Source organism: Podarcis gaigeae (assembly GCF_964106915.1).
Source record: "Podarcis gaigeae genome assembly, chromosome: 11".
NCBI lineage: Eukaryota > Metazoa > Chordata > Lepidosauria > Squamata > Lacertidae > Podarcis > Podarcis gaigeae.
This window is the reverse complement of record NC_139687.1, coordinates 4,383,816-4,411,010: the sequence shown is the minus strand read 5'-3', so window position 1 is coordinate 4,411,010 and position 27,195 is coordinate 4,383,816. Positions and strand designations below refer to the sequence as shown.

The 27,195-nt window shown below is 42.9% G+C and overlaps 1 protein-coding gene across 1 annotated transcript; it reads right to left on the bottom strand.

Moving 5' to 3' along the window:
* Nucleotides 1–4,830: 4,830 nt before the first annotated feature.
* On the bottom strand, nt 4,831–25,981 carry PSAT1 (phosphoserine aminotransferase 1). The gene is made up of 9 exons (XM_083702087.1): nt 25,828–25,981; nt 23,089–23,149; nt 22,310–22,379; nt 20,086–20,291; nt 17,234–17,406; nt 16,415–16,584; nt 11,888–12,016; nt 9,693–9,830; nt 4,831–7,048 (listed from the first exon to the last, which is right to left on the bottom strand). The coding sequence occupies exons 1-9, from the start codon at nt 25,885–25,887 to the stop codon at nt 6,943–6,945; spliced, it is 1,113 nt and encodes a 370-aa protein (XP_083558213.1). The 5' UTR covers nt 25,888–25,981; the 3' UTR covers nt 4,831–6,942.
* Nucleotides 25,982–27,195: the final 1,214 nt, after the last annotated feature.

Sequence of the window (27,195 nt, the reverse complement as noted above, 5' to 3'; positions counted from 1 at the left end):
GACTGTAACCAGACTTGGAGCTCTGTAGTTGTAGTCTTACAGGTGCATGATCAACTTTGGCCAAAGTAAGGTTTACAGAAGTCAGATCAGTAACAGCCAGTGCTTTTTTTCTGGGGGGACGCACACCCCTAAACAGTTTGTGAATCTAAGTTTGGCCTCATTGAGGGCAGTATTTCAATATGAGTAGGAAAAGGAGAGTACCCCTAAACATTTTTTAGAGGAAAAAAGCACAGGTAACAGCAGAGAACTGGTTTATCACACTTTCTATGAGACTACCACCTTCCAGAAGCCCAGCAAAATTCAGGCTTGTTGTTGTCTTTTTAAAAAAAAATATTTCTCTGTTATTTAGATACACACGGCAGGCATATTGTTTTATAACTTCCCATCTTAATTATTATTATTTTTTATGTGACTTTGCAGTTTGCTGCCATGACTGGAATGGCTGTGTTTTGCATGCAAAGAAATCATTAAGAAAGCACAGTGTTTATTTTCTGCATCTGGTTTAAGGTGGACCTCCTATATTCTCTCAGCAATGAGAGCTCCAGAAACTTGAGTTGAGAGGCATTAGTTTATGTGCATGTGTCTACTTATCTCCCTAGCAAACATCAGTGAGCAGTAGCTGTTGTCCCACCTTTCTCTTCAGCCAGATTCGTGGTGTTACCAGCAAACTAAGTTGCAGCAACCTCCTGCATTTCGTACAGCTACCTTTTCCTATCCCAATTCTTTGGCTTAGAGATACATAGGAAGGACCTCTTTGCCATAGTGTTGGATTGGAATTGCAGGGTGCTGCAGAGACCTGACTGACATAAATACTTGCAGAGTTTCTCTTTGAGTTCAAATAGAAGTATTAAATGTGTGTGGAACAGGAAGAGTGTGTGGCTTTGAAGTTTTGGGGTTGTTGGTTTTTTTTAAAAAAACTAAAATCCCTGACTTGGAGGATGGGCCTCTAGAAGAGTGCTTGGGGTAAAAGTGAGGAGGTAACCTGAAGATTACTTGGAGGTAAAGGGGAGGTAGGAACCTCGAAGGTCAGGGTTTTGAATCTCTCTTCTGTGTGTTTGTTCTACTATTAAAGGCCCACAGATATTGCAGGCATACAGTATGTTTGAGACTGAGCTGAGAGTGAAATTTTTCTTACTTTGTTTTGTGCACAAAGCAATGTTACTTTCCAGTTTTTAGAGATTTAATTTCAAATTAAAGCAAAAGAAATAACCAAGCATAACATTGCTGGGAGTTTCTATACACACCATATATTTAAAGCACAACTTCACTCCCACCCTCGAAAACAGTTCATGAGAACTGTAGTTTCTTAAGAATATTGGGAATTATAGCTCTGAAGTCAACCACAGGTCCCAGGATTCTAGGTGGGGTGTGTGTGTAACATATATGGGATGCACAGTCAAAGTTTTGTCAAAGTGGAGCATCCAAGGCCCCAGAGACTTGGTGCTGTGTGAAATGTGGTAGTTTATGGGATGTTTCAGCTTCCCAGAGTCTCTTTGCACTTACGGGACAGGCCACCATAAAGATATGGCCGGCAGGACCAATGACCAGGTCCTTACTGGGTGAGTTTGTATCACATGTGTCTGCCACCACCATCATGCCTAGTTGGGCGATTTAACTAATCTAGAACTTGCCTTGCTTGTGCCTTAAGCAAACCATTCTTTCCATGAAATAGACCGTGATCTTCTGCTTCATGAGTGTATTGCATCATTTACAGATTGTTAACGTCCATTATGAAGCAGGTTACTGTTTATAGTTTATTTAATGCATAATGAATTCTCTATCAAACTGCTCTAGCATCTAAAGTCTATACCTGGCAATTTTGCCTGCAGGCAGTAAGGACTTTTAGTTGCCTGTTGCTCTAGAACATATTTACATCAACATACAGTATAAGTAGGGATAACTGGTGTGAGTGGAGGGTTGTTGAGTTGCAGCTGCCTGTGGCTGACTGCCAACTAGAGCTGTCAGGTATGTGGTGGACTTTGCCCTCAACCACCCCCTTCCTTTATACCTAATCTCTACCCACTCAAACAAATATTTGCATATTATTTTTAAGCATATACAGCTATGGATATCCTAAGCTTTGAAAATAAAGGGAGACAACTAAACCCAAGAGCTCTGGTTTAGCTAAATTATGGCTCTAATCATTTTACTGGCAATTCCTGCTACAATAGTTCCACACACTTAAATCCCCAACACATAATTTCCTCAGCCCAAGTGTTTGCTGATTAATGCATGGCCTAAAATACCCCTTACCTCTCTCTATCTTTATGGTCCTTCAAGACCCATTTTTCCCTGGGATTTCAGTTGCTGCATAAGCTTTTGTTTTTGCTACCAATACACACTTAATTCTTTAGCTGCTTAAAAACCTAATAAATCTTCATGTACTAAACAGCTTTTCTCTCTGTCTCCTTCCATCTCTTTGATCTAGCCATCCAGGAGTAATCCATGGGTAATTATAACTTCTGAGCTTCTTTTAGCCTAAAAAGAACCAATTTATCACAAACTGTCATGAATCCTGATTTAAAATTATCAAGAGCCCAATTACCAATAGAAATAAGGGATACTTCTTTCCAATTAAAGTGATTGATTTCACATAAAAACCAAATAACATTTCACTTTTTAATTATGCATTCTTATCAAATGTGAAGAGGTTCTCCCACATTTTATTTTACATTCCAAGTGTGTACTATAACGAACATTAATCATATGCTGATATAATGCCAAGCCTAATAATTTGACACCTTAATTTGACAGAAACTAATCTATCAAAATATCCTATCACTTTTAATGGTTAATCCTAGTTACTTCTAGCATCTAGTAATTTGGAGAAGCAAAATAAGAAAACTGATTTGCTATATTCACAGCACAATGAAATGCATAGCTACTCAGAAGCAAGATCCACTGTGTTCAGTGGAGATGACTCCATAATAACTGGTTAGAATCACAGCCTGATTCACCTATCATATTAAATCCATCCTATAGAGTCATGCTGTTTTGTCTCTCTAGACAGCTTTATTTTTAAGACACTTCAATTTCATATACTTTTATGGGGAAAAAATATGAAAACCCAGTTTCAGATAAACTGATACCATCTTTAATACTACCCGTGATGAAATGAAAATATCAAATTACGTATCTTCAATCCCAGCAGATCAGAGAACTTCAACTCCATGCCAAAGCTGTTGCCATGCATTCCTGCACTGTTTTACAAGGGCATTGTGGGAAACAAATCACTTTTCAAGTCACTGACTTGATGGTAATTCTTTGGTGGCCAGAAGGCCTGCCTGGGTATTATGTTCTTTCACCCATACTTCTTTTCACATGGAGAAAAGTTTTATTTGGGCTGTCTTCTTATTGTCATTGTTGAATCCTGGGATGAGCATTGAGGGAAAGGGGGGTCATGTTTAGTTACCGCATATTTTATGTAGGCGTCCAACATACTACCCCTGGGATGGTGCAGGTGATAAGTTGCTGTGGCCTAAACCACAGAGCCTAGGGCTTGCCAATCAGAAGGTCAGCAGTTCGAACCCCTACAATGGGGTGAGCTCCCGTTGCTCAGTCCCAGCTCCTGCCAACCTAGCAGCTCGAAAGCACGTCAAAGGGCAAGTAGATAGGTACCGCTCCGGCAGGAAGGTAAACGGCATTTCTGTGGTGCTGCTCTGATTTTGGTGTTCTGTTGCACCAAAAGCGGTTTAGTCGTGCTGGCCACATGACCCGGAAAAGCTGTCTGCGGACAAACGCCGGCTCCCTTGGCCTGTAAAGCGATACGAGCGCTGCAACCCCCGAGTCATCTGCGACTGAACTTAACTGTCAGGGGCCCTTTACTTTTGCTTTGACCAACACAGCATTCTCTTAAACTTCCATATAATGACCTAGTTTTCATGTCATAACCATTGACTCCCAGAGAGGTGTTCACATCTGCTTTGCTCTTCCATTGGCCTTTTAGGTCAATGTTGGATGGCGGCTAAGCCAAGGTTTGGCTTCTTGTCCAAACCTAGGATGATGATCAAGGCTTCTCCTCCTTAACCACAACATGTAACCATAGGACAAATCTTGGCAACGGCGTAAGGAGGAGACACCTTAAATACATTCCTCATTTCAGACATACCAAGCCAAAGCTTGGTTTAGCTGCAATGCTGCATCTACTTAAAAGCCCAAGGAGAAGCAAGGAAGCTCACTGGGATCGGCATGTTCAAGCACTTGTGCAAAGCCATAGCTTGTTTAGCATGACATGCCAATGCAGCCACTGGCGAAAGCAAAAGAACTAGGATCTTGTAATAAAAGTGAGTATGTACATACAGAATTCTCACAACCTGTCCATTCAGCTCACTTTAATCACAGGTCATCCATCCAGTGGTGGTCATCAATACTAGTATTTAAAAGGGCAGCTGGATATTAAAAAGTAGTATGGACCTTCAGACTAGATTGAATAGCTACGTATAGGACTGTTTAAATGTTTGTATATGAAAGCAGATTACATATTGGGACTGTGGAGCTTAATTGAGAATATAATGCTAATGGGGTAGCCAACGTGGTGCCCTCCAGCTTCCATTGTTCCTAACCAATGGTCATATTGGTGGGAGCCAGAGTCCAGCAACATCTGATGGGAACCACTTTGGTGAAGCCTGAACCAAGCAATATCCAGACTATGTGCAAATATGAGAGTTTACTAGTCCACCGCTGAACTGAGGTAGCAGATTCACATAAAATGCTTTTGAACAGATTTAAAACTTCAGGAGGTAGATTTTAAAAAAAAGTGTCTCAAAAATAGTTTCACATCCCATTTTGAGTTTTCAAAGTTAAAACAAACAACATCAAATCCACCAGTGATACTTTAAAAGACTTTTATTATTTTTCAATTTAGTATACACAAAGAAAAACTTGGTTATTTTAAAGAAAGCAGGGAGGACTCTTTATTCTATTTTGACCCACATACTTTTAAGTAAAAACTCCAGGAAAAGGGTTGTTCTTAATATTATGATTATTTTATTAAAGTGTACATGAAATTGTACAAGAAATTGATAACTGTCTCCGTGGCTCTAAGAAATCCAATCTTGAGAAACAAACTGACCAGGTGGCCAAATTCTATCAACAACGTCATTTCATTAAAAACAAACAAACAGCTAAATGAACTTTAAAAAAAAATATATATGCCATGATCTAATGAATGTAATCTTTGAGAAATAAACAGTTTTGGTTAAAAATTATTTTTAAGGGAAACATTATTGGGCAGCTGGGTAAGTTATACCAGAGAGTGAACATGAAATAGAATGCAAGGGGACAATAAACTAAACCTTCCTTTCACATGTTAAGAGTGTTGGCCATTTCATACACGGCAGTTGTGTCCTACATGGACACAATCTCTGTACAGGTAATTTAAAAAGCCACAACAGAATTATGTATGATGAGCGAGGGGGGGGTGAGGTCATGGCTCAGTGGAAGAGCATGTGCTTGGCATGCAGAAGTCCCAGGTTCAAAGCCCAGCGTGTCCCTGTAGGGCTGAGACTGCCTGAGACTCCAGAGACCTGTTGCCAGAAAGTGCAGACAATGCTGAGCTGGAGGAAGAAATGGTCTGACTTGGCGGGAGAGGAAGCTTCCGAGGTTCCTGCACAGGCAAGGCCTCCTCCTGCTGCGAGTCCATCTTCCAAGAAGGCACAAAGGGTGTGACATGGCCCCTGAACAAAAACGTTCATTGGGGGGAATTGTGTGGGATCTTGTGAACATGAAGGCAATATTGGTTTCAAAACGGGCAGGAGGGAACAGGGAAAGAAAGTGATTTTGGTTTCTGTGCTGTAAAATGGAAGGGTGCCAAATGTAAACGTCGTTAAGTCAGACGTAGTTCAGTATTTTAAAAGCAGAGGATGGAACTGCACGACAGTATAGTTAAGTGTGCGTTTAACAATTCCATGGTCAAAGTCAGCAAAACGTAACAGGCTTCCTGCTTCAAAAACTAAGGCCTGATGTTAACAAAGGATGACTGCAAGTAATTCCCTTAGGCACTAGTGAGCTGTACTTGGAATTATTAGACATATAAAATCTGTTCCCATTGAATTTTATCTAAATACAGTGGTACCTCATGTTGCGTAACCTCCAGGTTACGGAATCTTTGGGTTACGGCCGCAGCAAACGCAGAAGCGCTCAGTGGCGCCGCACATGTGTGCAGAAGCGGTCCTCCAGTTACGAAATTTTCAGGATATGGCCAGGCCTCTGGAACCAATCCCGTTCGTAACCAGAGGTACCACTGTATTTAACTTTGCTTACCATACTAAGCACATGACACTCTTAAGGAGGAGACTAACCTCAGGAAAATGTAACAAACAGTCACCAGGGGAAATATTTTACATAAGATGGGATTGTTTGTCAGATCCCTTACACTGAGAACAACAATTTCAGAGAGTTGCCATGTATGCAGTACTAATCTCTACAACCCCCCTGACCCACCACCCCTCTATTGTTGTCCCTGCCAAGGTCGCTCAACCATTGCTACTGTGTCATTTCTTTTAGCAGATCAAGATGATAAGATGACAGCAAAAACTGCAAGGTTTTTAGGAGGAGCAATTAGAATAAGATAGATTATTTGATTGTAACCCCCCAAAATGTATTTTCTGTGTTTTTACCTCTATCCTCAGTACATTTTATTTTATTTCAGGCTGCTGAATTATCTCCCTACCTACCCACTTAAAAAAACCAAATGAACTGCATACCTCTAGGGACTGTGATAAAACACTGGAGTCAATTCTCAAAGTGCAGGGACAAGCAAGCCTGGATCTTCTACAGCCAAAACCGCTTTGAATATTGGGCAGATGCAAGAGACACTGGGATTTTTATTGGTTTCCAAAATTTGACTGTGGTATTGAAAGTTTTAGTATATAAAATATTTCCACCAGCTTCCAATTCATTACACTTTTATTTCCAAGAGGGGCAACACTAATTAATTCGAGTTCATGACCGATGCCTCTCCATGAAGCTCTTCATGAATGTTGCTAACTTCTGAACATCTTCTCTTGTCACAGCATTATACAAAGAAGCACGGATTCCTCCCACAGATCTGAAAGAATAAGGGGAAATGCAGGGAAACAGTACATTTGGAGCGTCCCCCAGTTTCACCAGTGCACTATATTCTTTTCGTAGTCCAGAACATTCATTTATATCAAAGGGAAAGTTACCTCCTTCAGCCCAAAGGCTGCATTCCTTTCTGGGCAAGCCTTTTTGGGGAAAGACGCCAGGGGTGAGCAAGGCCACAGGCAAAAGTGGGCGGAGCCTCCAGTGTACATTCTACCTCTGAACAGCAGGCTAGTTTCTACACACACCCCACTCTGTCCTCCGCCACGCAAGCAAGATGTCTTATCAGAGTACAAGGGAACATTCTGGCAAGGCAAAAGCACTCAAAGAAGTTGTGAATCAGGGGCGAACACGACCTGGAAAGGCGGAGTGGCAGCTAAAGACCGAATGTGGAGTGGCAAGTCCTGAAGGGCAGATAGAGAGACCTGGGTGTTGGGGGGAATGATTGAGAGCCATTCATTTCCAGAAACAGAAAGAAGATTCAAAAAGCAGTTTTCACAGATTGTTTAGTCTACCAAAGCAGATACTGACTGTGGGAACTTATTTCTGGACATGTGCAGTTCCTACAGGAGACCCAGAGAGCTGGTTTTAACCAGTCTTGCTTTTCTTCTCTTACCGGCAACATGCAGAGCACAGAGACTCTTGTTTGGACTTTAAGTGTACCTTTGTTCTATCGAGATGAAGTAAATGCTGCATATTGCAACCTGCTCAAGTAAATGTCTTATTTCACTGATTTTTTTATTGCTTCCATGAGTATTTTATTGCCTCTTATGTGCAACCAACCCTCAATGTGCTTCCAGGGAAGGAGCTGCGCTGTTTTCTCTGCTGGTTCAAAGGCTGGCACATGCAGAAGTGCGGAAGTGAGGGGACGCAGGTGGCACTGTGGTCTAAACCACTGAGCCTCTTGGGCTCTGTCCCACCTTCTGCCAACCTAGCAGTTCAAAAGCATACCAGTGCAAGTAGATAAATAGGTACTGCTGCAGCAGGAAGGTAAATGGCATTTCTGTGCACTCTGGCACTTGTCGCGGTCCTCTGTGCACCAGTAGCAGTCTAGTCCTGCTGGCCACATGACCTGAAAAGCTGTCTATGGACAAATGCTGGCTCCCTTGGCCTGAAAAGCGAGATGAGCACCGCACCCCATAGTCACCTGTGACTGGACTTAACCATCCAGGGGTCCTTTACCTTTTACAAGCGGAAGTGTTGCTAGACCACTGGATTTATGAGCCAGAGATCATAAAACCTTTAATACTTGAGGGCCACATTTGGTCTCCAGGTCTAGAGGTTGCCCACCCTCAATTTATACCAACCTGGTGCTTCCAGATGCTGCTGGACCGTAATTCCCACCATTTTTGTCCACTGGCCACATTGGCAGCTGGCTGATGGGAGGTGGAGTCCAGTAACATGTGGATGGGGAAGGCTGGTGTGTGCTAACAAGAGGCATGCACATCTTGTTGAGAATAATGGATCGTTTCTAAAGACAGCAATGCTTTAGCTAGCAATGCTTTAGATGCATACAAACTGAAGTCTCCTCATACTGCTCTTCCAGGAAGAACTGTGAGTCTGAGATTGCATGAGGGGAGGAATAATTAGACCAGAGTGACAGATTTATTTTGAAGCATCACCTTGCAAGCATCACCACACCAGATGCCAAGAGGAAAGCGGGAGGCAGGAAGACCAGCACCAGTACAAGACACCAGTACAGGGGTGGGGAGATACAACTCCAACAGTGAACTAAAAGGAATGATCAAGATACTGTATTTTCTCAGGACTGTGAAAGAAGAGAACTTCATTTATGTAATAATTAGGGCTGAGCTGGAAGGAAACTAAATTTTCAGAAACGGTTATATCAGCATTTGAGCTTTTCTACAAAACAAAATGGAAGGGTCTACGGAATGTAATAGCTTGCTGGATCAGGCCCATGGCCCAACAAGTCCAGCATACACAATGGTCAACCAGATGCTTGAGGGAAACCAGGAAGCAGAACGTGAGCATGATAGCCAAATCCAGGTGACCACATAGCACAGTCTTACGTGATTCCTGGCTGGTAGGCATCACTAAAAGGCCAAGAAGCCAAGGGCCCTAACTCAGAGGTAAAGCACGTGTTTTGCATGCAGCAGGTTGCAGGTTCAATTCCCCGTGTCTCCAGATGGGGCTGGGGAAGTCTTCCATCTGAAACCCTGGACTAGATTGGTAGATGACCAATGGCCAAAATACGGTGCTTAAGCAGTAAAAGATTGGGGAAATGGTGACAGTACTTATCACCTTAGTCAAATATTTACTATAAATATCATACGCAAATAGGCATTTCTGCTCATGGACTCTTAATTCATTGACAATTTGGGCATCCAGACTCTAAACTGAAACTTAAATAAAAATTGGTTTGGTTATCACACGGCTTTTCAGTTTTTAAAAACTGAAAAATATCTATAAAATTGTGCAGTCACACATATAAGGGATTTTTCAGACAACACTGAAGCACAGCTAAGCTTCAGCACTAATACAACCTGTACTTTTTCACAGTTCTGAGAAATGACAATGCCTCTCATTTTTGGGTGTTCACTTCCTACTGCTCTTTCCGTCACACTGTAACTCAACCTCAGCCGAAGCTTCTTCACAGACATCTCCCTTACCTATGCCCTTTCAGGGATAGCATGTTGTTTTCTATAGCTTGATCAAGGAATTTCTTTTCCAGGGCCTCATCGCCCTTAATGCTGCCAATCCGGAAAGGAACATTCATTCTGCTCCTGCTCCTCTTCTCCACAGGACACCTGGAAATTTCACAGAAATATGATTACAGCCATATTTTGGCTTGTTATCAAATGAGTACATACTAATGAACTCAATTGTAGGTGGTATTCAACTAAGTTTTACTCAGAGCAGACCTATTAAAATTAATGGGCCTAACATAGCCATGTTCATTCATTTTTGGACGTCTAATTAAGTAAAACTTTATTGACTACCATCCTATGTTTCTAAGTGACATAATCTTTTGTCAGCCACAGAAATCAGTTCTATTTGCAAACTCTAAAGGGCTACCTGAAAGATAATTACACGGAAATTACATGGGAAAGTGTCAGATGACCTCATCCCTTTATGTTGAGAGAATGCATGGAGGCGTCTGCAAAGGCTAGCCATGCCCCATCGTGGGCAACAGCCATGCCCCTCCTCCTGGACACTTGGCAGGTGTTCATTTGGCATGTGAGAAGACTATGTGTCCCCATGTGTGAAGATCTTCAACACACCTGCCAAAGATGCTTGAATCATGTGTGTGTATGTGTGTGTCTGAACAACTTTTAAATAAGCACCATGAGGAAATAATACATGAAGCTGGCAGGTTGCCTTTCAAAATTAAACTGCTTTGCTGTTTTTTACAAACAAGTGGTATATAAAATTTTATGAAATAAACATTTTTTTTTAGCATAAGAAATGTACTTTTCCACTACAGGCTCCTCTAGCTGGGGAAAGCCAATGAAGCTTTTGTTTTTCCCAGATGTACAAAAAGGCAGCAGCACAGCACAGGGGAGCAAGTGGCAAGAGGCAAGGCTGAAGGACTCTTTTTGCTAGACTGGAAGGAGAACATGCTGCAAATCATTTTATACTACACTTGTCTTCCACCTAATTCTCATCAAATCCAGAAGAAATTCAACAAAAGATTTGCAGCTACAATTACCAAGAAGCCACATGCAAGCCTGCAGTTGGCTCAACTGATGCAGCACAATCTCAACCACAAGAACTCTGAAGCCCATGTGATACTATTATTATTGTTTAGTTTATATATCACTGAATGCCCAAATAGACTTCTAACCAATCTACATGCATAAAAGCCAATTGCCGCAATTTGATAGCAAAGCATTGCTATCTATTCACACTTGAAAAGGAGAATGGGTATTAAATAATTTAGGCCACTTCTGGTTGTGGTTGAAAGGCGTCAACAAGCGGGCACTGTACATTTAAAAAACAATTTGACTGTTTCACACCAGCCTACAGCAGAGACATGCAATGCAAACAAACTGTAGCAAGTTTGCATGATGAAATAAGATTCTTGGCGCACTGAAAAGCGGTTCACATTTTGCTCTGTCCAGTAAGGCACTTCGTTGCTTAGGTGGCATTTCACAGGTAAACAGCCTCCAGTCAAAAAGCATGGCACAAAATACAGCAGTACATACATACTGATAAGATGCATACAGCTCTATTGCATCATCATAATGGCCACAATTTTTGTTGTGAATTCCTAAACAGCTGGCCGGCTACAGGCAAAAACCTATAGCTGCCATGGGGGAAAATAAGCTTCTCCTGGCTATAATCTCACTTATGGAACCAACAAGCTAGAAGTTATGAAATGGGTAGGATGAAGGTAAACACATTACAGATAAAATAAAAAATAATTCCTTCCAGTAGCACCTTAGAAACCAACTAAGTTTGTTATTGGTACGAGCTTTCATGTGCGTGCATGCACACTTCTTCAGATGCACACGAAAGCTCATACCAGTAACAAACTTAGTTGGTCTCTAAAGTGCTACTGGAAGGAATTTTTTTGTTTGTTTGTTTCAACAACACGGCTACCTACCTGTAACTAGAACATTACAGATAACATCAAAGCATGTGATTTCTAGCATGGCATAGTCCTCTCGCAATATGTACACACCCAGAAGATGCCGCTCCTGGGAGAAAGCAAGGCTACAAGCATTTTCACTGAAATGCTAGTTTTCCACATGTGCTTGTGGGGAAGATTTGCTAGTGGGGAAGATTTGCTAAAGTCCTATATGGACGAAGTCCTCTGAGATAGTACTGCACAGTAACAACGGTAAAAGTCAGGACAACTTACACGTAGAATCCACTGGATCCATCAATAATATCATAAATCATCTGTGACTTCAGTTGGCTAAGCTTATCCATAGCTGCAGCTCCGCCATTGTTTTTTACCCAATCCAGGACCAAGCCTGTGATATAGATACTGGAATCAAAAGAGAGGAGGCACCAATTATTTGCAATGCTATGTTCATGTCTCAACAAGTTTTGCTTACATGGTATAGACGAGAAGTAAAACCAACAAGAGAGTGTGTTGGGGGACAGGGAAGAGACAGTCATCTGTCCCCAATGCATAATCTCACAAATGCACCCAGTACGTGATCTAAATTGGTATGCCCCATGAAGACCAGGCGTGTGTCATGCCAAGGTGTCAGCAGGCATCCTGTTTCAAACGGCGCAAGCAAGCAAGCCAAATCACATGCAAAAAGGCAAAGCATCATTTTACGGCAAGTGAAACCTGTCAGCCAAAGCAAGAGAACGTCCTATATAATACTTTGTATTCTAGTTAGAATCTAGCTGTTGGTTAACGGTGCTCTGGGAACACAATACCGTAGAGACAATTGGAGGTTGTAGATATAATGCTAGGGCAAAATTGAAAATTCCCATTGTTTCTTCATCTGTACTGGCCCTGTCATGAGTGCGAAATTATGGTCTAACCAACAAGAGATCCAGTTGTGAAATGCTGGTCAAATTAAAGGATCTTGGCTCAAGTGGCAGAGAAGCCATTTAAACTTGCGAAAGATATTGCTGGCATTGGCCTCCTGTTGATACGACAGCATTAACATTTTCATCAAACCTATTTCCTATTTAAAATAACTTAAACCTTTACACCTTGAGCTGTTCTTTTTTGCACTAGCCAGTAAGAACAATACTGTCCTGCTGCTTTCATGTAGCCATTGACAAACTTTTCCAAAGACAGCTACTGAATGAAAATCAGAATGCAAAGCATTGTCTGTGATTTTAGCTACAAAGAGAGAATTCTGCTTGATCACAGGTATTTCCCATGGATGTCACTTTGCATACTAAACTGCTTGTAAAAAGCTAATAGCCATAATCCTAGATATTACTATAACTACTATTAATATTAAGCATTCAAATAGTGCTCAAGACTGTTAAAAGTACATTACAGTGTTGTTTGTAAGGATTGCCATTTTGAATGCAAGGGAGATGATTAGCATCATCTCCATATTACAGGTGGGGAGCTGAGGGATAATGTTGACCCAAGACTACCTTGTGAATTCAAGGCAGAGATTCCCAACTCAGATTCTCAGCTAACTAGGAAGTTGCTCCTATTGAACCAAGCTGGATTATTGCTAAATCAACAATGTCTATTGTAAGCAAAGAGCCTGAGCCAACTGTATCTCACAGTGCTCACCCAAGTCATCTGATCTTTTACTGTCCCCATGTGCAGAAAAGCATCCTTCACCCTACCCAGCTGGTGTGCAGGAGTGTCCTTCTAAGCAGCCTGCCTTCTCCAGGGACCTTCTGGTTGGTCACTACTTTGGAAGCAGGATCGTGGGCCCTTTATTTGTAAAGCTGCCATTATGCCAGTGCCTGGATTTGGTCCCAGAATCACACAAATCAGATACATGCCCCATTTCCAGCACATCACACAAAAGCCGTGAGCATTAAGGAAGCAGAGAACGCCCAGAAATCAGTGTTCCAATGTGGAGCGTGAATTGTGTTGAAGCTGGTATGGGGGCTCTAATCCACCTTCCAAAGGACAGACTTTGATGCCACAACACAAACCAGCACAAGTCTTTGGCAGACAATAAGCCTAAATTATAAAACATTCCTGTTCCTTAGCTATTTTGTCCCATTTCCACATCACTCTTTCTCTGTACATTTGCACACCTGTTGCAAAAGTGTCCCACACTCACAGAATGAGCTAGTTTGGTACTGGTTCATTATATCCTGTACTGGATTTCACAAAAGCCTTTATGATCCACAAAAATACACTCACTAAATAAGTGGGGGCAGGGGGCGTAATAGACTGACCCACTTTAAAAGCCACATAGCAAGCTTCCATGCCATCCCCAAAGCAGGTTTAGTCATAGATTTGAATATCAGGGAAATCCTTGTAGCTAGGAAATGCGATTTCTCCCAAGGGGGTTAAAAAGCACTGTTAATCTTCATGCAGCAGATTAACGTCAGGAAGCCAGGACTCCTTTTGGCAAGAGGTTAAAACGATCCGTATTGGAATAATTTAATTCAGTGCTTCACTACAGCAGCTCATGGACATTCAGGTCAGGTCCCCAGCCAACTAACGGCTGCACAGAGAAGAAAGAGAAACAGTCAGAATTACCGAAAAAAGGAAAGAGAGTTTGGTCAATCTCTTGCAAGACACATGTTGTTTTCAAGAAGCAAACACAAGGCAGAAACATCCAGCCAACTTGCAGGTTACAAATTTTACAGCACTGTAAATATGGAATGTTATACAAAATGGGTAACTAGTTTACAAATATATAAGAAAAAATGAAGTTTAAAAGTTTGCAATTGTCTGCCCTGAGTTTTATGTCCCTACTACAGTATACAATTATTATGCAAGCTACTGATAATTTAGCAGTTATGGCTTCAAGGAGAATTCCGTTTTTCTTAATTGAAATTATTTCCCATGCATGTAAACCTTTCACTCCATACTCAGGTTACTAGAATAATGTAATGGGGAAGGACTTAAACTAGGCACCAAAAATGACCAATAGATGCAAAACTCACCACTGGTCAAATAGGGTACTTTATCAATAATGATGCGTTCTTCCCTTCCACCACACCCCCCCCTTTTGTCTTCGCAGAGAAGCTTTTCTTGGTTTTTTCTGTTTAGCCAGACAGAAACAACCAATCATGTTATATGGCATAGCCATATTTCCAAATTTTAAAATCCTTGCAATGTTTGTGCTGGGCTTGTCAGGGAGAAGGAAATGGTGCTTTTCTGATGGGGTTGTAAACCCCCCTGAAAATATTTAGTTAAAAGGAAATATAAAATTATTTGAAATAAAGCTAAAATACTCCATACATTCCAGAACACTGCCAACACTCACTATCGAATAAGTAACTTTTGGCATGTGTGAATAAAATCTGTATGAAACTTCTAATGATGGGAAAGGGTTTGAGGAGGGGAGGCACCAGCCTATTGTATGTGGGAGACACATGTTGCACAATTAAATACTAAGAGATCTGTTTGAACTCCCTGCATCTGATATGGTTTTTCTCCACCTTGCAAGGTAACATTCATAACATTTTTCCATCGGTACATCCTATGAAGTTGAAACAGACCTTTAGAAATGGGGATTTAAATGCCTGAAAAAATTGAAATGCCTGTTTTATACTCCTAACCCATTACAGAAAGAAGTTGTAGGAACTGCTTGCATCACTAAAATTTTCCATTCACATAATTCATGTGCTCACACAGTAGATCTGAAGAGTATTTGGTTCAGTAGTCACACATACACTCACTCACCTCTTGAGTAACTATTAACTCCTAATTACCCTACTAACAAAAGCACAACTTCACTGCTGTCAGCAATTCAGAAACACAGAGAAGTAACCCTTTATTCAGTTTTGCCTTGTTTGCTTCCAGAACTGCTAATTAAATTCCATTTAGTAACCATGATGCCTAGATGACAATTAAAATGGAAAAGGCATGATTGTTGGTTGGGATTTTGGTCTGGGGAAATAATCACCTGAGCCAGTTCAGCTTGAAACAGGTAAGTCAAGAGATGCGTGTAGGCAGTGGAAGGGACTAAAACTATGGGCAGAGAATTTCTCGGCTCAATTCAGACCATGATCAGAAGCAGACCTGGCATTGCCATGACTATCTTTGCAGTTTTCGCACAGTGCCGCAATGTGACACTACATCAAGGGCACAACAAAGAATTAGCCAGTACCGCTGTGTAAGCCTATCTGCCAGCAGAGTACGAAGTCCAAAGAAAGCATTATGTCAAGGGTATCTTCAAGTCTGTAGTCAGTCCTGCTGAGGACCAATTCAGGAAAAGCAGGAACTCTGCTAAAATCTATACCACCCTGACATTTTATTTCATTGGAAAAAATTGGTTATGTCACTGAGACATAACCAACTAACATTTATTTTCTGAAGTAGCTTTATTTTCTGGAATAGCTTGGGGTGGAACCTTATCCCCCTTATCCAGTGGGTTCGGACAGCCACCTGTCCAATAGCCTGACATCACAATGACATTAGATAACCTGTTTTTGCATAGCACTGTACACCAAATCAGCAGCAATCAGCTGATCACTGGGGTTTGTAAAATGCCATGCATGACGTTATGCAATCATCAGCTGACTGTCAGAGTTTGCAAAGCACTATGCACCATTTGCAGATGTCTGCAAACTTCCACTTGGCCCAGTCATGTCTTTATCTAGTATAGGGCAGGTGGCCATGGCTTCACCAAAATGGCCTTGGGGGCCAAATGGAGAGGTCTGGTGGGCCTAATTTAGCCCACAGACTGGACATTCCTAACCTCTGCTCTGCATAGTAAACTTCCAAGTAATTAGCAAAGTGAAGGATATTGCACTGTGGCAAAATTACCTGAAGCACGGAGGAGTGTTGTATAGTGAGCTGTTCTCCACTTGCACTTTGTAGTCCAACACTGTTGGGCACTCTTTGAGCGCAAAGCCAATCAAATCCTCACGTACTATAACCACTGTAACTCCAGCACAGCCTGCATTCTTCTGGGCACCAGCAAAGATTACACCAAACTTGACATTGGAAGTGGGAAGGAGAAAAGAAAGGGGAGATGGATATTAAATCCATGTACTCATTTGTACATTACAGTCGTACCTCGGCTCCTATATGTCTTGGGAGTCGAACATTTTGGCTCCCAAACAACTGAAACCCAGGAGTGACTGTTCCGGCTTTTGAACATTCTTTTGGAAGCCGAATGTCTGACGGGGCTTCCGTGCTTTCCGATTGGCTGCAGGAAGCTCCTGCAGCCAATCGGAAGCCGTGCTTTGGAAGTCAAACATTTCAGAAGTTGAACTGACTTCCAGAACGGATTCTGTTTGACTTCCGAGGTATGACTGTATAAGCAGAACACATACTGGTGTATGTTCCTATACACACAAATAAAGGAAAAGATCACTGCTGTGAAACATTAGCAAGCTAAATCACTTAACAATTCATATACTGAAAGTGAAATACTCTCAGGAGGTCCTTCTCAGGTGATAACTAAATGTGATCCTAAATATGTTTTACTCAGAGCAGACCTATTGAAATTAATGGATCAAATTTAGTCATGCTCATTGAACAAGTGAGTAAAAGCATTACACGAATCAGCTTGAGCAAACCAAGGTTTGAGATATTAGGTTACACCATGCAAAGGAACAAACTGCCCTTTTGGAACTTTACCTTAGACACATCCACCGGCCTGGAGAGGAAATTGGATGACATATCACACACTAAAACTGCCTTTCCAACATCAGGTACAAAGTCAAACTCGACACCATGAACCGTCTCATTTGCACAATAGTAGACATAAGAGGCATCGGGGTTAAGGTTCCAAGTGCTTGGATCAGGAATTTCTGAAGCAGGTAAGACAACAGAGAGAGAAACAATGGAAATATTTCCCAGCTAGTAGATTCAGAAGTCCGATGAGATACAACTTTCCTTTAAATATTGAACTTTGAAAACAACTCTGGTTCAACAAATTTCTATTCCTTTGCCAGCAAAGTTAATTCATTATTGGAGTGGCTACAAAAGAGAAAAAACACCCACTACCCACCACACTTTCTCCTCATGGAAGTAGTAGAGTGTGTTAAATAAACAGGATACCAGGTCCTTTCAAGATGCTAAAAACAGACCACCATTCAAAATCACTTCAACATTCAAGCCAGAATGTAATCTTTTGTAGCATAATAAGGTTGTTAGGTGAGGCACCTGTTGCCCTTCAGATGCTGCTAGACTATGATTTCCATCATCCCTGACCATTGGTATGCTGGCTGAGGCTAATAGGAGTTGGGATCCAGCAAATCTAGTAAGCCATAAGTTGTCCACCCTGATCTACATGATGCATGCTAATCCTCATTGATGCCAATGTATTTTGTGAACTTAACAGGATACTCACAGACCCAAACACCAAGAGAGCATTTTCAATTGGCTGTGTAGGAGTTGCTGCTACAGATATTTTCCCCATGGTGACATGCATAAGCTACACATGTATCAAGAACTACATTTCCCATCAGCCCCAGACAGCACAACAAATGGTTCTGAATGATAAGAACTGTAGTTCGACAACAGCTGGAAGGCCACAGGTTAACCAGTCGTGCTTTAGATTCAGGCTTCCCCAACCAGGCACTAGGGCTGGGCGATATCTGGTTTTCAACCTCCCTGCAGTGGTGGAGGGTGTGCCACACTTCCCCGCAGCAGCAGAGGGCCTTGCCAGGCCTTTCCATGGTGGGAGAGGGTTCGCCGTACCTCTCCACAGTGGCAGAGGGTGCGATACACTCCCCCGCAGCAGAAGGCCCCATACCACCTCCCCATGGTGGCAGAGGGTGTGCCGCACTTCACTGCAGCAGCAGAGGACCTTGACAAGGCTCCCTGTGGTGGTGGAGGGCCTTAAAATTTAAGAAAGTAGTAAATTTAATAAAAATATTAAATAAACTTCCATATAATATATTTAATATATTTTCAACTAATTTAAGAGTTTTTTTAAAAAAGGTAAAGGATCCCTGACAGTTAAGTCCAGTTGAGAACGGCTCTGGGGTTGCGGCGCTCATCTCACTTTACTGGCCAAGGGAGCCGACGTTTGTCTGCAGGCAGTTTTTCCGGGTCATGTGGCCAGCATGACTAAGCAGCTTCTGGCAAAACCAGAGCAGCGCACACCATTTACCTTCCCGCAGGAGTGGTACCTATTTATCTACAGTGGACGTTCGGGTTGCAAACGTCATCCGTGCAGGAGGCACGTTTGTAACCCGCAGCATTCAAAGCCCACAGCGCCGCGTCTGCGCAAGCGTGGGTTGCGATTCGGCGCTTCTGCACATGTGCGACTGCCAAAACCCGGAAGTAACCTTGGGTCCGTAACCCAAAAAAACACAACCTGAAGCATCTGTAACCCGGGGTATGACTGGACTTGCACTTTGACACGCTTTCGAACTGCTAGGTTGGCAGGAGCTGGGACCAAGCAACAGGAGCTCACCCCGTTGCGGGGATTCGAACCGCCGACCTTCGATCGGCAAGCCCTAGGCTCACCTGCATCCCTAATTTAAGAGTAGTTTAAGTGATTTACTAGTCAGTTTGCATCTGCTTCCCCACTCAGAGGTCTAAGTGGAATCTGTGCATGCAGAAGCCCCACTGAGTTCAACTAAACTTACTTCTACTTTCCTGGGAGTAAGCCTCATTGAATTCAGTAGGGCTTGCTTGCAAGTAGGCACACATTTACTTGCACTGCTTACCGGAAAAACCCTCGCCATCATTCTCACAAGAAAAATGAGCACCGCACCCCATAGTCACCTATGACTGGACATAACAGTCCAGGGGTCTTTTTCCTTTACGTAATGTTTGCACAGTCTCATAAGCTGTTCTGAAAGCGGGGGCAGAACCCTAATTTATGCACTGCACAGCAGACACACAATATCATCATGCATTTGGTTGAATGGGTAGAACAAGATATGTTTCATAGATATAGCAAGTTGCCCTATTCTTTTTCATCATGGGTACTTCCAGGCCAGCACTCTTGTCAAACTGCATTTCTGCTTTGATCCTCACTCTCCCTCTACTGATTTTCCCATGCTCCTAAACTTTTGTTTTCTTTTTTCTCCCATGCACAATTTTACCCATACATGGTCCAATAACTTTGATGTAATGCGTCCGCAGAAGGGGGGGAGGGCCAAGATGGGAGTGTAACAGCCAGATTAACCTCCCCTAAAAGCAATGTGCAGAAGCGGTTAGTTTTTCATGAAGGGGTTCACAGGTACCAACAGTGCAAATTTGGCAGTTTTTGAAAAGACCATTAAGAAAGATGGTCAAGGTCAAGGGCTAGGAAGCAGCAGCGAAAGCTTCTTATCCAGGCCAAATCATAAGAATAGCTGCATTTCGGTAATGAGATAACCAGTTTTCATACTTTGGGACCCATTTCTCTTTAGGATTGTAGTAAATATTACACACAGTTTGTTTTTATAAAAAACAGAAACAGTAAGCAGGAAAGAAAATGCACATACAACAGTTTAGCTTTCACAAACGTTAAAGTTTGCAAGTTTACTTACTTGTATAACTAGAGAGTTTCGGATGAACAAGGTTCACTTTGGCATATTTCTCTGCTTCCTTGGCTGCTTTTGCTGACCAAGCTCCTGTAACCACATAATCAGCACACCTGGCTTCTTTTAGCCCAACAAGATTAAGTGGGACACCACTGAATTGTCCAGACCCACCTCCTTGGAGAAAAATCACTTTGTAGTTGTCTGGTATATTTCTGTGCAAAGAAGTATTGGGAAAATGAAACAATACTATCAGTTCAGGATTCAAAATATTTGACAGTTGTTGTTCTCCAAATTAGATCCCTGGTGAAAATATAGATAAATGAAACTTTTTTGTTAAAATGATGTTTTACATTATTTGTAAACAGTTACTATCCAGTATTTCAACAGATACACAGTACTTCAGTATAACCCTCTGTCAGACTAATAAGCATTAGATATAATAGTCTACATAATTCAGCTTCCAAAGAAAATAAGAAAAATGTTTCTAAGTTGTTAAGTTCCAGAAGCTCTATAAATGCTGCTACTGGACCAATCACATTAATATAACATGAAGAAGAAAGCCTTGTGCTGCGGTTGGCTGACTAATGACAATGCAAAATTGCAGATAATCAACTAGGCGTGTGCTTGGTGCTGCTGAACAAATTTTAGCAGAGTGAGGAATCTTACAATGCTGTTCCAGAATGAACTGCGGAAGTCAAAATTTATAACCAGTCCAGATACATGCAAAAAAGTACCTACTGTATTTTTCGCTCTATAAGACACACTTTTCCCCTCCTAAAAAGTAAGGGAAAATTTGTGTGCGTCTTATGGAGCGAATGCAGGCAGGAGGCTCTGCTCAGCGCTCCCTTTAAAGAGATCGCGGAGTGTGTGTGCTGTTCTTGGGGGCTTTTCCTCAAGGAGGGAGAAGGGCTGCCCTTCTCCCTCCTCGGGGAAAAGCTCCCAAGAGCCGCACACACGCTCCACGTGCTCTTTAAAGGGATCACGGCTCTTGGGGGAGCCTTAGTCTCACGCAGCCTCTCCCGGGCAAGGGGATGAAGGCTCCCATAAGTCAGGACAGCCAGTGGGATCGCTGCACAGCGATCCTGCTGGCTGTCCCAGCTTCTGGGATTCAGAATATTTTTTTTCTTGTTTTCCTCTTCCAAAAGGTCTTAAGGTCTGGTGCGTCTTGTAGAGCGAAAAATACTGCACTCTATTTGACATTTCTTGTTTGGAGTCTGTGAAGCATCACTTGAAGCCCGCTCCCAGATATACTAGGCAGAATTCTAGGCCGCCCTGTGGATCTCAGACACTTCACATGCTCCAGTCTTCAAGCATGGACAGCCGCTGGCAAAACACCACAAAGGAAGGCCTACTCTTGACTTCTTCAGAGCAAACTTGAGCAAATATTCCGTATCTTCATCTAACCCATGTGTGGCGTTTGCCCTCCTATGTGTGTGACATCATACTGGGTTCACAGGGAAAGGGTTAACTAATTGTAAAGACTAACCAATGGGAACCCAGGGGGCAGAGCTAAGTGTGTATAAGTTTTAAGCAGAGAGGTTTTTAGAGAGTTAGAGTTGTTGAGAAGACAGTCTGGAGTTAGAAGAGACAGAGAATATAAGTCTGTGGGTTGGGCTAGTCTGGTGTGAAAGAGTGAGAGAATTTGTTAAGAGGAGTCAGTCAAACAGTTAAGATAATCAGTCAGAGGGTATTAGGAAGGTATAGGAAGAGAGTAACGGGTTGGTGGCAGCGGGGAAGCAAACACAGTGGTGGCACAGGGATCAATAGACCGATAAACGTCCAGGGACCTTGTGTGATCGCCACACCATGGTACTGTGCTACAGTTGCAAGTATTAAGTGTATTTTGCAGTTGCCAATACAATATTAGAACAATAACCGAACCTGCTGGCAACCTTTTAGGAACAAATCATTCTAAGAAAAGGAGCACGAAGTGTTTGGTCTTGTGTCCATATCAATAAAACAGACACTTTGATGAACTTACTGTAAAAAAAATACACATGGAGTGGGAACTGTACTCAGTGGCGTAGCGTGGGGGGTGCAGGGGGGGCGGCCGCACCGGGCGCAACATCTGGGGGTTAGGGTTAGGGGGCGCAAATCCACGGGTTAGGGGGTGCAAATTACTTGCCTTGCCCCGGGTGCTGTCAACCCACGCTACGCCACTGACTGTACTACAGTTACTATGTCTTCAGATTAAAGGCTTTTTAGAATATGAATAAAAATGATCACTTACAAGAGTTCACGCAAGGACTTTTCAGCTGCTTTGACAATTTTTGCAAAATCAGATGATCTGTGGCTCATTTCTGCAACAAAATAAATATATCAGAAATGACACAATACAAACTAAAATAAATTTCACTAAAATAAAATAAATATTTTAGTATCATTAAAATAAATTTGGCTTTATAAAATTGCCTTCTTTTAATTCACATTTATTCAATGGAGATAGAAGGTCAGGGGGTACAGGAACTGTGTGCAAATGTCCGCTTCCTCCACTGCAATGAATGGAGAACTCTTTTCAGGCAGCACAGCTACGTACATCAGAGCTCCTACACCCTTGAGGAAAGTGCTAGGCCAGGGTGACAGCTTCTGTTTCAGTACCATAGGGGATAGAAACTGCAAAGGTAGCTGAATCCTCAGTTCACTTCACTGGAAAGTGAAAGGGATATAGCAAGAGCTGGTGTTGCAGAGCCATAGCTGGAGTGTAGCAGGTGGCTCAGGAAGACCAAAGTTTAAAGTCCTGCTCAGCTACAAAGTTCATTGGGTGACTCTGAACCAACTGCAGTTTCTCAAGAGAAAATGAACACCCCCGGCCCCTTCAGACATCTGCTTTCCAAAGCTCATTGGTGCAAGGGTGGGATAAAAGTTGGAGAGATATTTCAGAAAGGATAATTCTCAAACTGGGAATGCCTACATTTAAATGTGTAGCTCTTCCTTGTGGTGTTCATTAGAAAATACAATTAAAAGCTCCAAATGCTAAAAAGACATCAAGAATAAGTAAGAGTGCCTTACCAAGAACACTAATGCCAAGGCCATTATAATTCACCAACTCTTTCTGGGCTTCTAACAATACCTACAAAAGAAATCAATTCGATATCATTGTGGACATTTCAATGTCAAATCTCACAAATCCTAGTTACTATATATAGAATCATTTGTAAGTTTATGTGTTATCCAAGCATGGGCAGACATAATTATACCAGGTTGTTTTCTATCACCTAATCCTTTTTTGTTTCTTTTTCCTTTTGCTGTTGTAGAACTGGAGATACCAAAGACACATCCAGAGACTTTCTGCACACTAGGCATGCACCTTCTACTTTTGAGCTATGCTTTCTGAACTTGTATATTTCTAATAAAAATGAATTCTTATAAAGACTTTTAAAAAGACAGATTTAACAGGATCAGATTATGTGTAGTGTCACCCATGGTTATTTCAATATGGCTAAAGTTTTAGCAGCCAATCACAGATTTTTCAGTGTTTCAGGTACACTGTCCTACACTGGGAATGAGTTCTTAACAAAACACCTCACATCCAGAGCCATTCTCTCTTTGCACCGATGGGAAAGACTGCTGGAATAAATGACCTAATTTATCATTTTCATACACAGCATTTCGGACAGATCAGAGCTGGCATTACTAACACTGGGCACCATTTTTTCCCAGTAAACCACTGAAAAATAAAGGCATTTTTCAATAGCCATTGTTTAGGTACAAGTTCTATTGAACATCAAAGTTCCTTTCTAGCTGATTAATCAGATTCAGCACAACAATAAGACACTAATGCACAATCCTTTGATTAGAAAAGGCACCCAACTCATGTTATTAGGGATGGGCAATCTGGTTCTCTAACTGTTGTTGGACTACAGCTTCCATCTTCCATGGCCCTATGGGCTGGGGCTTATGAGGGTTGGAATCGCACAACATCTGGAGGACCACATGGTTCACATCCCTATCAGAATATTATGTGCGAAGATTAATTCAAATGAAAATGTTTGCTGCAAACTTCTAAAGCAGTCTTTTAGAAAGTAGCAACAACTTCACAGCTTCCCATGGGTTTAGCCAGGATTTATGTTTTGGGGGGGAGGGAGAACCTCAGTTAAATATTTTTATTGATTTACTTGATTAGGACAGGGCAGCTGCCCACCCCTCCCCACCCCCGGCTATGTCCATGCAGCTTCCCAGGTCCAAAAGAGAACAATGCACAAGAGTGCTTTAAACTAAAGCGCTTAGGAATGCAATTCTTATGGAAAGCTGGAAAAATAATTTATATCTGATGGAGCCAAACCTCTCCCATATGTGATTGGATCAAGACAGATGCTGATGTAACTTTCTGAGCAGATGAGTTTACAGTCAGCATATTACTATCATATGTTGTATAAAATCTGTTTCTCCAGTCGCCTGACATTAAACTAGGATATCTGCAAATGTTTTTCTGTCCTACATGTTCACAAAGCATTTATTCAGCAGTGGTAAACAAAGGGTTCTTTTAATTCCAGCCCCACGTACAAACAAAAGGGGTAAGCATTTTTATTCCATGAGCTCTGATATTAGTAGCTTTTTCAACTGTAAAGAAACCAAGCAAACTATATTCCTTTTCACAGCTGTTGGAGAAAGGAAGGAGGGAATTTAGGTAGTTTTCCCACAGCTGCTGGGTCACACCTCCACAGAAAGAGAATGCGTACTGTTCTTAAAACCCCTGAAATGGCCCTTGTGTTACAGCTCAACAAAACGTTATCCTGTAATAAAAGCCATGCAAAGCATTTGTTTAGGAGCGATAGGAAGTTAAAATGGGTAACCAATAATAGATCTGGGAGCATAGGTTTGACATTTTAAAACAGACATGTCCTTTTCAAGAGAGTGGGAGTCAGAGACAAAACGCGCTTTGCACTCTTCCAATACAAGGCTTTGGGAGTTAAAAAGAGAAGGGGGAATTGCCAGATGTTTTGGGACAGCCTCGAAAAATACATCCCCCCCCCCCTTTACTACTGTACCTGAAAGAGCAAGGCGTTAGCAATGGCTCTTTAGTTCACTGCCAGCATAGAAGACGCCAGCACAGCAAGAAGATAAACGAAGATAGGAAGAGGCGAGCTAGTGCGAACTTGCCAGCTAATTAGCGTACTTGACAAGAACCCAGTACAGCACTTTTTAAAAGCCCCAGCCCTTCTCACCCTTTGCTCCACTTTAACCACGAATGCAAAATCCCTCCTTTGTTACAACTTGCTAACACCCGTCTCGAGGCAGCTCTCCGACGGGAGAATGATGCGGGAATGTCCTCTGTACTTAAAGCAAACACTTGCAAATTGCCCCTTGGAGATATCGCTTCCACAGTGTAATAGCTGTTGATCTTTTCACAGAACAGCGTAGAGAGGACGGGGACACAAGCGCGCCCCTTGTGCAACATCTCTCAGCACTGTGGAATGCCGATTCAGGGAGTCTCTTCCCTGATCAACGATCCGCAGCTCCTGCTGCGAACTAGATCATCCGCGTCCCGAGCGCACCAAAAAGCGCGCACCCCCAACGCGCTATCGGAAGGGCAGCCTTAAGTTGAGCGGGGCTGACTTCCAACTTACAGCGCAAGCCTACTCGGAAGCAAGCCTCGCCAGCTTCCATGGTTACGTGAATACAGGACTGCAGCCACGGCGACACGGGCTTCCGAAGGCACATGCATAGGATCGGGCTGCGCAGTGCAAATTCTCTCTCCCCCCCCCCGCGCATCTTGCCTGCAGGATTGAGCCCCCGCGGAGCACGTACCGGCAGCGGCAGCTTCGCGGGTCCGGCGCCGAAGTTGGCCACGTGCTTCTGGGCGTCCATGGTCCGGGCGATGCTTCCTCCGCGTCTCTCCGGCTTTGTGGGGCTGCAGCCCAGCCGCCTCTCCGGATATTCCCCAGCCCAGCGACCTTGAGCGTGCCTGCTTTCCGATTGGCTCCTTGTGCCGAGGTATGGTAATTGCCACGCTCCGATTGGCCAGCGGCTTGGGTCTGGCCAAGCCATTGGCCGGATGGGCACAGGAGAGAGGCGATGCAAGGCAGGAGGCAGATTGCAACATTCCAGGGGCTCCGGCAGCTGGAGCGGCTGCTCGCGGCTCGTCCGGGCAGCGGCAACCTTGGATCCGCGACGCCGCCGCCGCCGCCGCCACTCCCCCTTGGCAGCGGAGCCGAAGATCCGCGGGCGCCTGTTCTCTTTCAGAGGACGACGAACTCTGCGCTGGGCACCTTGCCCGCCCCCGCCTGCACCGACACAGCAATTCTGGTCTCTGCAAAGCGTTTCAAGAAGAGTAAAAAAGGGATGGGGGAAGGCAGGGCGCCCTGCGGCTCTAGGGGAAGGAGAAAGAAAGGGAGCTGAAGTCTAGATTGATTTGAAACCAGACCACCCCGCCCTGAAAAGGATCGGGCTACAAACGCATGTTGGAATGCGCTGGCTCCTTCCTAATCAATCAATTTCCTTTATTCGACCGATAGTCAGAGATAAAACACAGTACAGAATTATAAACTAAAACATCATAGGGGTACATAAATAAGGTAGGGACACAGTACTAAACCTCGCACAGATAACCCACATCAAAGCATTCAGTTATACGTTTCCGACACTTGAGTGCCAGGAAAAGGAATTTAGCCACTGACAAAGTTGTTTTCCCAGAAGACATATTTAGCAGATATGCTGTCTGCTTTCCTCTTTGTCGGGGACTGAGCTGGGGTAAGTATGGAGTTATAAGATACTGTCTTAAATCGTTGTAGAAGGGACAGCTCAGTAAAATGTGCTCTGTGGATTCTACCTCACCCAACGCACAATGGCATAATCTCTGGTCATACAGGACTCCTCCATATCTTCCCTTCAGAACCGCCGAGTCAAGAACATTCAGCCTAGCCGTGGTAAATAGTCTGCGGTATTCCATGTAGTGGATATCCGCCAGGTAGCGAGCTGGAGCAGCCCGATACAACTGCTCCCCCAGAAACAACCCAGATTTCACACGGGCTATGTCCTCCTGTCTGGCAATATCCCTTCATCTTTGAGCGATCACCGCCTTTGCGTGGCTATACGTCATGGACTCTATATAAAGGGAGGACAACCCGCACTTCTGGACTTCCTCCACTATCTCCCCTTCCCATGGAGATTTAAAGT

Excerpts from the sequence above, each read along its gene's own strand:
- PSAT1 (XM_083702087.1), bottom strand. The coding sequence starts at position 25,887 with ATGGACGCCCAGAAGCACGTGGCCAACTTCGGCGCCGGACCCGCGAAG. Across the intron at positions 17,407-20,085 it reads GAAACTCTCTAGTTATACAA|AAATTCCTGATCCAAGCACT; the intron begins GTAAGTAAACTT and ends TACCTGCTTCAG. Across the intron at positions 12,017-16,414 it reads AACACTCCTCCGTGCTTCAG|TATCTATATCACAGGCTTGG; the intron begins GTAATTTTGCCA and ends TTTTGATTCCAG.